The 13,215-nt window shown below is 47.4% G+C and overlaps 1 protein-coding gene across 4 annotated transcripts in view; it reads right to left on the bottom strand.

The window, feature by feature from the left end:
- The window catches only part of KCTD15 (potassium channel tetramerization domain containing 15), a 69,422-nt gene that overhangs the window by 16,590 nt on the left and 39,617 nt on the right, over nucleotides 1-13,215 (bottom strand). For all 4 annotated transcript variants that reach the window (XM_087728505.1, XM_087728503.1, XM_087728502.1 and 1 more), the window contains exons 3-4: nucleotides 12,057-12,201; nucleotides 761-1,066 (exon numbers count right to left, since the gene is read on the bottom strand). In XM_087728505.1, coding sequence (XP_087584631.1) covers nucleotides 761-1,066; nucleotides 12,057-12,201 — 451 coding nt within the window. The remainder of the gene's footprint in view (nucleotides 1-760; nucleotides 1,067-12,056; nucleotides 12,202-13,215) is intronic.

Genomic DNA, 13,215 nt, shown 5'->3' on the forward strand with positions numbered 1-13,215 from the left:
CTGCAGGCTCTATCATTTAATTATGAGCGGGACATAAATTATGCATTTAAACATTGTTGCATTTTCTACAAAGTGGCATGCAAAACATTTCTCTCCCCCTTTTCTTTCCTTTTCTCCTTTTGTACGTACTGGAGTTTGATCGGTTCCCCCCCCCACCTTCCTAGGGGCAATGTAGAAGGAAAAAGAGGACTGCAGGGTATGCAGTGATGAAAAAAATTAGCATTTGTCAGGCTAACACCATTATGAGATCAGCGTGGTGCTAACATATACAAAATCTAAATCTATTTTTTTCTCCTGCTTGAACTTGGGAGGGGAAAGAAGAAGAGAGAGGAAAGGGTGGGGGGGGAAGGAAATACTCTGAACAGTGCATGAGCTCACCATAAACCAGGGGTGTCAAACTCGATTTCATTGAGGGCCACATCAGGGTTGTGTCTGACCTCAGGGAGCTGGGGGCGTGGCCAGCTCGACATCACTCAATGAGGCTCAGTTTTCAGCTGCGACAACCTCCGGCATCCCTCTGCGAGTGAAAACAGAGCCAGGGAGGACTGTGCGACCTTCCCGTGCTCCGTTTTCACTGGCAGAGGCACCGTGGGCCAGTCCTTCACTCTTTCCAGGGTGGGCCCATGGGCCAGATCCGGACCCTCGGGCCTTCAGTTTCATAACCCTGCCATAAACCATGTTACCACGCACTAAGTGGAGGGACACGAAAGCAAAGAGGATTCTTCCGCTGACAAAAAATAAGGCAGAAGGGCAGAATTACCTGTACCGAATTCAGCCGGCAGTAGCCGTTCAAAGGGAAGCGAATGACATGGGTGGGGTCCTGGTTCCAGCCGGCATTCACCGAGTTGCACATCACATCTCCCGTCTCTGGAAAGATCTCCTCGATCAGCGCCTTCTCCCCACTCAAGGCGATCCGCTCACCGAGATCCGGCGTCACCCTCACCACCAAGCAGTCACAGGGCTGGAAATGTTTCTGTTGCTCTTTCTCCTGCTTCCATCGCTCCAGTTCCTTGATCATCGGCTGCAGCTGGTAATACTTGGCTTCTTCATACAAAAGACTGAAGTCCTTTGGAAAGAAGGGAGAGGGAGAGACTAGAAGCATTGATGGATTGTTCCCCTGACCCCTGCAAACACAGACCTTTTTTTAAAAAAGGTTAATATTCCACTCATGCCAAAAGGTCCATTATTCCCTTTTGCATGGGGGTGGTGGGTTGGGGAGTCAAAAAGTCAAGATGGCAGCCACAGCCATGTGGCCAAAGTCCTACCCTGGAAGGGGCTTACCCAGTCCTGCCAGCCGCTGTAGCGGGCCCGGATGCTCACTCTGACCTCTCCAAGGTGTTGTGATTGCAGTGTATTTGCCTGCCTACCTGCCTGCCTTTTGTTCCACTTGTGCATATAAGAGCCATACAATAAACTGAAGCAACAGACGCAGCAACAGCAATGTCACTTAGGCTTATTAATTGTTTCACAGTGCTTCGCAACCCTCTCTAAGCAATTTACAGAGTCAGTCTGTTGCCCCCAACAATCTGGGTCCTTATTTGACCCACCTCGGAAGGATGGAAGGCTGAGTCAACCTTGAGCCTGGTGAGATTTGAACTGTTGGTAGCTGGCAGTCAGCAGAAGTAGCCTGCAGTACTGCATTCTAACCACTGCGCCACCACAGCACAAGCAGAATCTTGCCAGAACTGATCTCCTAGGGCAACAGTCCCCAACCTTGCCATCTTGGCGGCCCAGCGAGGGGTGCATGTGAGTGGAAGGCGACATCCATTCACAGAGATGGAGCTTTGCACACAAGCGGATGGCACTTGCACTCACATGAGCCAAGGGCGATTGAGCAGAGAGTGCTCATGGATGGACAAGCTCCTTTGCACAAGTGGAGATTTGTGTGCGAGGGCAAGGGCCTGCCATTCGCATGAGTAGAGCTTTGCGCGTGAACATTTGCCCATTGGTCATGAGGCCCCGGTAGTTGGCTGCAGCCTGGGGGTTTTGGGCGTGACCCGTCAAAAGCGTGAACGTCATAAGCGCGCTGACAACAGCGCGGCGCTAAAACCGCGATTTCAAAAGCGCGCCAACAACAGCGCGCCGACAGAAGCGCAATTTCATTTAAGGTAAGATTTACAGTTAGGTTTAGGGTTAGGTTTAGGGTTAGGTTGAGGGTTACGTTACAGCGCGCTTCTGTCAGCGCGCTTTTGTCGGCGCGCTTTAGGGCTAATTAGTCGCTAATTCATCACGCGGTTCTGTCACCGCGCTTTAGACACCGCGGTTTAGTCAGGTGCGCTTTTGTTGTGCGCGCATTTGTGGTGGAACCGGTTTTGGGGAGCTCTGTCCCAGAGTACTTTTCCTAATTGTCACTATTACAACAGTTGCATCTAATTGTGTGTAACTGGGAAAGAACTCCATAGGCTAAACGGCAGTCTAATTCATGGTCATCCCTACTTGCCTAAAAATCTTCCACTAGTACGAGCCATTTTGTCACTGTTTTGCAATCAAATAGGAAATCTTAATTGGCTACTCAATCTAAATCTGAAATCCTATTGCACTGAACTCACGTGTGACGTACTTTGGAATAAATACTGTATGAAAAGGGTGAGGCTGTACTTAAAAAGAGCTGTACATAATTTTTTTTACAAAAAAGTTTAACCAAGCAGGTACACACATTTTCCTGCATGCAGCAACAGGTTGGAGATTTTTTCCCCTCCCTTGGTGACCATCCTCTTCCTCAGATCAACTCTGTGGTACCCTACCTCTCTTAAGAAGGGGACTGTTCAGAGATCATTTTTCAGAAAACCTGCCAGGTTTACATGCAGCAAATGAAACAATACAGAAAAATGAAGGCATCCTGTTTGTAGACTTATAAGCAACCAAGGTTTAAGAGTTCATTCAAACACTTTCTGCAAGCATTTGAGGGCCGTTAGAAATGCAGCACGAAGCCTACCTTAAGATGGGCAGATAATAGAATAGAACCGAACAGAACCTTGGAGGTCTTCTAGTCCGGCCCCCTGCTCAAGCAGGACCTGTCCTATACTATCTGTCCAGTCTCTTCTTAAAACTCTCCAGTGACGGTGCACCCATGATTTCTGGTGGCAAGCTGTTCCACTGGTTAATTGTGGAATGAGGGAGCCTGTGGCCCTGATTAGGCTGTAGCAGAGCAGTTTTCTCACAAGAAAGGTCCAACTTCCCTGGCAAGAAAATGACACCTCCATCCAACAAGGAAATCCTCCTTCAAAGGTTTCTTTCCTGGCCCCCAGGGAGTCCAGAGGACAATGGGTGTCTTGGAGGATCAAGATGAATCAAGAAGACTTACTTCAGTTCAGGCAACAAATATTGGAAGGGGGGAAAGTGCTTTGTCTAACTCCTCTACTTAGAAGCATCTTTAAAAAGTCCTCAAGAAGGAAGAGATAAAGATGTTGTGACTACACAATACTAAATGTTCGGAGCAAAAGATCAGAAGTCTGCAGACCAAGATTTGTCTGGTTACCTCAAAGCCAAGGTCTAGATTTGCCTTCTGCAATTAGACATTCTTTGGGCACTTCCCTAAATTCTGCTGAAGATGTTACCTAGCTTGGTAACAAAACGTTTGGAAACCAATCCACAAGCTTGGAGAACGAACCTCTATCCTCCAATTATCCCAATTCTGGATATTTCTTCTTCGGCCCATTCCTTATGTCTCCTATTGATCTCCTGACTCCTGGACTACAATTGTCTTGCAGTCTCCCATGCACTTTAAGCTGTAGGTCATAGAAGTCCAATCCCAGCCATGGGGCCACCTTTTCCTTTCCTAACAGAAGCTGGACTGTGAATTATTCTATTTCAGAGCACCTGAACAGTCCGAATTTCTGGTTTATGGAAAGGCACCAGTATGATGTACCTGCTTGCTGAAAGCTGAAGTCAGGGGCAACAGCAGCAGCTTAACCCTGTCCCAAAGATCGTGCCAGAGAGAGAATTTAAATCCCAGAATTTATTCACCAATTATATTTCTTTAATTCCATAGGATTATAGCCTCTTCAATTCCAAGCAACACTTATCTCCCTCTTATTGTTGCAAGGACTAAGCTGTATAGGTTTATAAGGCAAACCATTTTTTTCACTCTCTTACAGAAATCTGGCAGGAAATCTGCAGAACTCTCCACCATAGGGTATTGCTGAAGCAAAGCATTGCAAAACATACCTCAAAGTTCTGGCAGCCAGCCCTACAAGAACCTGAATGGCACCTGAGAGCCACACCTGGAGAAGACAGGAAGTCTCATCTTAATATTTGCAAAGAACATTAAGATTGGGTTGCTCTGCATCGCCTGCTCCAATTCTTTGCCCTGCAGGTGTGTTGGGAGCAGCTCCCAGACTTCCCAATGAACAGGGCCAAGAGGAGAGTGATGGTGGGGGGGGGGGAGTTTCTCATGGTCCAAAGGGCTACAGGCCGTGGAGGGCAGAAGCCATCTTCATTCCCAGCAGTGTAGCAAAGATTTCCCAGAGGGCAAACTGCGGGCGTCTCTTCTAATGATAGGCTTTGTTTTAAGATAACTTGAAAACATTCCAATATATTTGGGTGGAGAACTATTATTCCTATTTGGGATGACTGGGCCCAACAGGAGAATATTCTTCTCTTGTGAGCTGGATAGAAAGTAAGAATTATTATTATTATTATTTTATGCCCCTGACTGATGGGGGTTTAAGGGTGAGATATTTTCTGACCATTCTTCCCCTGCTTCCTTTAATGCAGCTTCCAAAGATTGCTGCCTATATACAGATGTTGAGAAGATTGTCAAAGGGATGGAGAGGCAAACAGAACAAGAAAGAAAGCGGCCAAGTTCCTTCTCCTCTATGCACCGTTTTCTGAAAAGGACATTTTTAATGTAAGCATATTCTTCTCCCCCCTTCTCCTTCTCCCCAAGAACTCCCTGCTTCTTCTGAATCTGCTCTCCTCAGAATCCTCAGAAGTCCTACCTCTCCAAGGGGCAGCTCTTCTGAGACCACATGCTCATCAACGTCTCGTCTGCAGCTTGGAAAGCAACGCTGATTCCTGAGCATCCCATCCTCCAGTGCCATTTCATTGCCTTGCTCAAGAGGAAGCCGGTCAGCCCAAATCAGCAAGGGAACAACACCCACGAAGCACTTTCAAGAGGCAGAAGCGGAACTGCCTTCCCAGGCTGGCTGCTAGCTGCACCCGGGAAGCTGCCAATCTGATATTGCTCATCTGATAGAAGGCGGCTTTACTCCCATTTTAATGCAGATGACTCAGGGCAGGAAATGGGGAGTCCAAATGAAAAAGCGCTGACAATGTTTTTTCAAGGTGCTGGAGAACAAGCTAAGCCCCTCTGGGACTCATTGCCAAGGGGAAATGGCTAAAATACAAGCTATGGCCAACAGGAGGCATCGGCCCAAGGCAAGAGGGATGGTTTACTCTCCAGCAATATTAATAACAAGACCTTATTCCAGTCTTAAATGATCAAAGCACTGACTCTGGCAAGTCTGGCTGTTGCCACCCCAATCTCCTCCAAGCTGGTGCTCTCAGCTATGCCTGGATTACACCTCTCAAGCCAGCACAGGCAAAACACAGGAGGTTGGGAAGGCTGGCTACAAAATTAGGCCTCATTTCAGCCCTCGGAGCTGCATGAGGGTGCAGTGGTGGAAACAGAAGCGCTGGAGATCCAAGCCAAATCTCGTGGCTCGAATGGCTTCTCCACCTATCCGGCAGCCTGCTCTTGAGGAAGCCTCCTCACCATTGCAAAGACAGTCCCCATGTTCCTGTGACTTCTAAAAAAAGCCATTACTGCTAACTCCAAGTCCTTCTGTTGCTGGCTGCTACGTGCTGTAGAGTTAAGTGGAGGATCTAAGCCAAGGGAGAGGGTACTTTGAGTCTTGCCTTATTAGCAACTGCAGCAGTAGTTAATATGCACTGTAAACACACCAGCCAGATGTGATAATAGAGAATTGCTAGCTAGGAACATAAGAGGCATGGCTGTCTCCATTGCTCACCACTCGCTTAGCCAGAAAACAGCCCTCCACAGAGGCAGGACTTTTAAGAGCACAGCCCCACAATCAGCCCTGCTGGAACTGGTGGAAAAACTCCCAGAATAAGAGGTGCGAGGATTTACACCTCCCTTTACATTTTGCATTGTTCTATCTCTTAGGAAAGATAAAACATACCAGCACATTTGTTTTATAGATAGCATTTTCTTTTGCTTATTCCTTCCCATTATCTGGATCAGCTTCTAAATCCATCTATTAGATTAGATTAGATTAACAGAGTTGGAAGGAACCATATAGGTCATCTAGTCCAACCCCCTGCCCAAGCAGGAGACCCTACACTATTTTTGACAGATAGCAGTCTAATCTCTTCTTGAAAGCTTCCAGTGATGAAGCTCCTATAAGAATAAGCTCCTAACTATAAGAATGACCGAATCCCTTGTAGATCAGACAGCTCTTAGCATGGATGCCAGTAAGGCAACTTTGAAGAATAAGACAACTGGCAGTAGAAACAGCAATGGCGGTCCTTCCAGCACAAGTTTTTCAGAAATATATCTTGCATCACTGCATGTTGAACAGAATCCAGTTCGGCTGTAGTTCAGCTAATCAGCAAACTCATAATAGGGTCCACATGGCAATGCTATTTTCCAAGCCACTTTGACAATCAAGGAAGACTTTCTGGAAAGCAAGAGATGGGGAAGAATGCCAAGGAGCCCAAATCTCAAGCAACGTACTGTAATTTTCAAATCTAAAAAGGTTCTATTTGTAATATTGCTTTGATTAACGGAAATGCTGAAGCACTTAAATCCTGGCAGTTCAATGCAAATACACGGAGGGCCCATGGAGCCAGTATAAACATTTCTGAGATGCTGCATTCTGTTCATAGTGCTGCTTAAAAGGGACAGCATCCCAAATCCTTGGGCATTTGTTTCAATGACTCCTGCTGAGTTGCATGAAACGTTCCAAAAGAAACTGTACAATTCATTTTCCTCAGTAAGAACTGCCATAGTCTTAACAGATTAACAGAGTTGGAAGGGACCTTGTAGATCATCTAGTTCAACCCACCCCCCACCCAAGCAGGAGAGCCAATCTCTTTTTGAAAGCCTCCAGCGATGAAGCTCCCATAACTTCCGAAGGCAACATCTGCTCCATGGGTTGATGGCTCTCACTGTCAGAAAATTCCTCCTTATTTCCAGGTTGAATCTCTCCTTATTCAGTTTCCACCCATTATTCCTTGTCTGGACCTTCAGGGGCTTTGGAGAATAGCTTGAACTCCTCCTCTCTGTGGCAGCCCCTCAAATGTTGGAAGATGCTAATCTATCTCCCCTGGTCCTTTTCTTCCCTAGACTAGCCGTGCCCAGTTCCTGCAACCGTTCATCCTATGTTTTAGCCTCCAGTCCCTTCATCATCCTGGTTGCTCTCCTATGCACACTTTCTGTCAATGTTTTTTTTTACAGTATGGTGACCAAAACTGGATGCAGTACTCTAGATGTGGTCCTACTAAGGCTCACTAAGTCTTGTTACAACTGTGTCTTGGATGCTTAAATTCTTTCTTAGATATCTCAAATCATAATAGCAAAAGGAGCATTAAAGTGGAGCAGATATTGATCACCTCCCAAGAACGCCAAGAAGCCCAGAGAAAGGTTGGTCACTCAAGACCTGCTGCTTCATACTAAAAAATTCACTTGCATTTCCCTGTCATTTGGATAGAATGGGACACCCCCTTATTTCTGCAAATCTAGAAACAAAACCGAAGAAGCACATTTCTCCTGACCATCCAAAACACATTACTAAAGACATTTATAGTTTCTGGCATAATTTGGCTCAGTGATTCCTCATCAAAGATTCCTATTTCCCAAGTGGAATAAAGGCTCATATCCTGGCATATGTGAATAATTTAATATGCTGTGCTGCAATAGAGCCTTTTAATTTATTTTATTTATGCTGCTTTACTTTTTGCTACTAATGGTTTGAATTCAGAATGTTTCAAGTTTCAACATTCTCCTGTTTGAAACAGGAGGCTTCGACTATGCTGAAAGTCTTTTAAGCTTAGAAAGCTGTTTTGAATTCAGTTGAAACGCATTTCATGTGGTTGAGGCAGCCAGTTATAAACGCTACGTGTCTAGGATCAGATACTTTTCTGTGCCTCTACTAGAAATTATCACAGTGGAGTATTACTATCTTGTATACAGCTGCCATTATACCTGAGATACTATTTGGTTTGTGGCTTTTTTTTTAAAGAGGTTTAAGTCATTCATGGAAAGCTTTTGCTCTAAAGGACAGCTATGCATTTTTGAAGTAACAATAAAAGAATAAATATATATTGCAGTTATAGAGGTACTTACAGTAGTAATTGCAATGGGAATTTCTATCACTAAGGATGTGATAGTAAACTGTGGCTGTATCGCTTAGTGACAGCAATCCCTGCAATCCTGTTGCTATTGCAAGAGCCCTAGTGGTGCAGTGGTTGGAATGCAGTATTGCAGGCTGACTCTGCTCACTGCCAGGAGTTCGATCCTGACTTGTTCAAGGTTGACTCAGCCTTCCATCCTTCTGAGGTGGGTAAAATGAGGGCCCAGATTGTTGGAGATGATATGCTGACTCTGTAAACTGCTTAGAGGGGACTGTGAAGCACTGTGAAGCAGTACATAAGTCTAAGTGCTATTGCTATTAGTGGAATCCCCTGCTTAGGCAAGGCAACTTGTTGCCAGCTTCCCACAACCAAAATCAGTGGGGAAGTAAGCAAGAAGTTGTAAATCCCAGGCAGGAAGGCAGGCAGGCAGATAAGTAGCTGGGAAGAGGCAAGAGGTACAGCATAGGTCAGGTGTGAGGGGCTACGCAAGAGGTCTGAAGAATGCCAGGGGAGACATGAGGGTGAATATGCGGGGCAGTGCAGGACCAGTGCAGAAGGGCTGGAGGAGACGAACTTCAGTGTCTTGCGAATTTCCCTGCAGTTTTCTGCAGGGGACCCTTCTGGATTGACTTTCTGGGGAGGTGATCATGTGATTGCAATGTGCTGCAACCTGCGGTAAGCATGAACAGGATGTGAAACTCTCACATCACATGACCGCAGCTGCAGGGGTGCTGGGATGGCCAGAATTCGTAGGGTCACTCAGAACCATAATTCGTTCAGCACCATCCTACCCATAACTCTTTCCAACTCATCCTCTTATCCACTCATTTGGCTAAGGCAGTGATGGGGAACCTTTTTCGTCTTGGGTGCCAAAAGCACGTGGGCGCTATCGCACGTGCATGTCCACCCCCATAATTTAATGCTCCCCCGCTGTGCTGCCTGTACATGCGCGCATGAACTCCCTGTTGCCCTGTGCATGCACGCACAGCTTTCTTGGACCCTGGGGAAGGCAAAAATGGAGGCCATCCGGAGGCCAGAAACGGCCTGTCTTTCGACTTCCAATGGGCCCGGTAGGTCCGTTTTTCGCCCCCTCCAGAGGTTTTTAAGAACCCTGGGGAGGGTGAAAAACAGCCCAACACGCAAACCAAAAGTTCCGGAATGGACTTCCGGGTTGCCTGTTGGGCCATTTGTCTCCCTCCAGAGGCTTCAGGAGATTTCCCTGAAGCCTCCAGAGGGCAAAAAACGGCCCAACATGCAAAGCAAAAGTCCGTTCCCGAGCTTCCAGTTTGTCCGTTGGGTGATTTTTTGCCCTCCGGAGACTTCAAACCTCGGGAGGGAGAAAAGCAGTCCAAAATCAAGTCCGAAAATCAGCTGTCCAGCGCGCCTGTGTGCGCTGGAGCTGACAGGGCAATACCTCGTGTGCCCTCAGAAATGGCTCCGCGTGCCACCATCACCATCACGGAGCTAAGGGATTAAACAAGCCCAGGTCCTTGTTCCCTGTGGAAAACCCTGCTAAATCAACATTCTCTAGCTGGCCCCCTCCAGAGTTCAGGGCTTCAGCTTTAAGGATTGCCAGCCAACTTGCTGCTTTCCCAATTCACCTGAAGGAGGCCTGGTCGAGTAGGCGGTCTCAGAGGTGGGTCCTTACTAGAGAAGGTTTCAAGGGCTGCACACTTCTTCTTCTGACTTGGGGTGTTTCACTCCCACCCGTTCCAATAATCGCAGCAGAGCACCAGGTTAAGGGAAACCCACTCATTGGAAAACATCACGGAAGCTGGCTTGGCCAGGAAGGGCTCAGCAGGAAGCAACGCAGACCTGCGCATGGCAAGTGTGACCTTTCTGAGCTGCAGGAGCACTTGGCTGGAACTGGGCACTAGGCACAGTGCTCTCCAGATTGCCCATGCCTCTTGTTGGGAAGTTTGCTGCAGCCTTTTCGAGGCAGCGATGCTAATGCGGAAGCACCCCTTTCAAAATGTATGTCCAGAAAGCTCACCACGTCCACAGAATGCACTGAACCAGGGGTGTCAAACTCAATTTCATTGAGGGCTACATTAGGGTTGTGTTTGACCTCGGGGGGGGGGAGTGAGTGTGGTCAGGGTGGGCATGGCCAGCTTGACATCACTCATCGAGGCTCCGTTTTTGGCTGTGACAGCCTCCTGTAGCCCTGTGCCAGTGAAAACAGAGCCCAGGGGTGGGGGGCGCCCGGGGTCAGTTTTCACTGGCATAGGGCTGCAGGAGGCTGTCACGGCCAAAAACAGAGCCTAGGAGGAGTTGTGTGGCCTCCCGAGCTCCATTTTCAGTGGGAGAGGCACATGGGTTGGTCCTTCGCTGTTTCCAGGGCGCGCCTGCAGGCCAGATCTCAGCACCCAGAGGGCCGGATGCAGCCTGCGGGCCAGTGGTGGGTTCCGGAACCCCTTGCAACCGGTACAATGCAACAAGGCCACGCGCCCACCACATGCACACGTGCTTACCGCCCGCAACTCTCCAGCTCCTAGGCGGAGCCTTTAGCAGGCGTCGTACACTCCGTGTGCATAAGCCCAATCGGCTCAAATACAGGTAAGGAGGGCGGGTGGGTCCTCCAGAGCACCGTACTGGAACAGTACCTGGTGCTCCCAGCAGGCCCTGGTATGCCTGTGCCAGGGCATACTGGTCATATCCTACCACTCCCGCGGGCCTTGAGTTTGATCCCCCTGCACTAAACCAAACCACATGTCACCTGAATCCAGAGGCAGAGCAGTACAAACAGTTCCCAGTCAAGGGCATCTCTAGTATGGAACAACACTAATTAAACTATGAGCTGTGTGGTTGTGGACAACATTTCGATTTTTCGACCCCGGTTGACCCCAGCTCCCCGTCTTGAAAAAAATCAAAGAATTCACTACTGCTACAAAAGTGGGCACCCCTTTATAACCTTTTAATGTGAAACATTATATTCAGTATATACTTAATGACCTAGAATTAACTATCAGTAATTAATTTAATTCTATTTTAATCTGGTTTTTATCCTGGCTCCATCTCTTTTCTGCAAAAGAGCTTGTGGCGCAACGCTCCAATATAAAATGCATCCCATAGTCTGGAAAACACTGTGTTTCCTAGCACAGCATGCAAGCCAAACAACTGTGGTTTATTGAACAAACCATGGTTGAGCAAGCAATAACTACCGTATTTTTCGGAGTATAAGACGCACCTTTCCCCCCCAAAAAGAGGGTGAAAATCTGGATGCAACTTATACACTAAATACAGCATTTTTAGCCCCCTTTGCAAAAATGGCCATGCATAGCTTTTAGGAGGCTTCCAGAGTGCTCCTGGGGGCTGGGGAAGGCAAAAATGAGTGAAAAACAGGCCAGGTTTTTTTTGCTCTTTTTTGCCCCCATCCAACCCCTCAGGAGCACTCTACAAGTCTCCTAAAGGCTATGCATGCAATTGTTTTTAACAAAAACAGGCCAATTTTCTCGAAAAATGGGCCATTTTGGGGAGGTCTGCAGAGTGCAATTTTTTTTAAAAAAAATTTGCCTCTTCAAAATCTTGGTGCGTCTTATACTCCAGTGCGTCTTATACTCTGAAAAATACGGTAAGCATGGTGCCACCCTCTGACATGAGTTTGAAAATGGCAAACTCTTTTCACAATTCCTACAGTGGTCTGCTTAGCCAGAAAGGACAAGAGAAGACAGAAACGTTAATTAATAAATGAATTTTTTTTATATAAAAAAAACAGATTACAGGTTTCTTGCCTGTCTTACCTTAAAATCCTCCGGGAGCAGCAGCTTTGAAGTTCTTAAGAAGCTCAAGATGTATCTGAATATTTCACCATCTCGATCAATGAAATAGTGTTGTTTTAAACTGTCCAAGACAATCGGCTCTGTGCCATTAAAGAGGCGGCTTATTCTGGGGAGGCAGAGGAGGGAGAAAAGGAAGAGAGTTGGCAAAAAGGAGCAGAAGGCTGGTGGGGGGGGGGGGAACAGAAAGGCAGCACATCCTTTCTAAGGTCCTAGAGAGCTTTCCTTAACGTCACCTAGTCCAGTCGTGGGTTTCAATTAACTTTGCTACTGGTTCGCTTGTGCACTGGGTAGGTCAGCAGAGCCTCCCACTGCCGCCACTACTGGTTTGCCCTATCCAGGATGAACTGGCAGAAACCCTCTTCTGACCTAGACTCATTTCCAGGGCAGGAGGCTGCAGAAATTAAGTCTGTCCTGCAGAGTCATCCACACACATCCCAAAGAGTCAAGTCACATTGTCATGAATATGACCAAGAACCACGAACTGATGAAGGTCACAGGACTGGCTGGCGAGGAAGAGAAGATGCCCAGACGACTCTAGAAAGAAGGCTCCAAAGGAGTCATTCTACAGCAGAGGTCCCCAAACTTGGCAACTTTAAGACTTGTGGACTTCAACTCCCAGCTGGCTGGGGATTTCTGGGAGTTGAAGTCCACAAGTCTTAAAGTTGCCAAGTTTGGAGACCTCTGTTCTACAGCATCCGTCTCTTCTTTCCCTCCCTGCAAAAGAAAACTCCGAGGAGAGGCTCAGATTCAGGAGGACCCAACCACTGCTTGAACAACACAACCTGGCAGCCCTGAAGAGGCTCCCAAAATTCCTCTGGGAGCCAAGGACGCTCTACCAGGGGTTGGAAGGGTGTGGACCAAAGCTAGCCGGAGTTGGGACTGCAACCTGATTGGACCATGTGATGGACATGTGACCTGGGGGAGAGGCAAGAACTTTGGGTTTTGATTTGGGTGGGGAAAACTCTGGGTCCTTCAGAGTTGGCTTTTCATCCGCTGTGCCAATATGACATCCCAAAGAAAATTATGCTCTGGGGAAACTCTGGGCCTCGGAGTTTTGATTGCTTTGAGGTTGTTACTTGGAACCCTGACACAACCTACTGACTCCTCAGCAGAAACATGG

The sequence above is a fragment of the Thamnophis sirtalis genome, unplaced genomic scaffold (assembly GCF_051295495.1).
Source record: "Thamnophis sirtalis isolate CommonGarterSnake01/CBP01778 unplaced genomic scaffold, rThaSir2_p1.2 scaffold_14, whole genome shotgun sequence".
Lineage (NCBI taxonomy): Eukaryota > Metazoa > Chordata > Lepidosauria > Squamata > Natricidae > Thamnophis > Thamnophis sirtalis.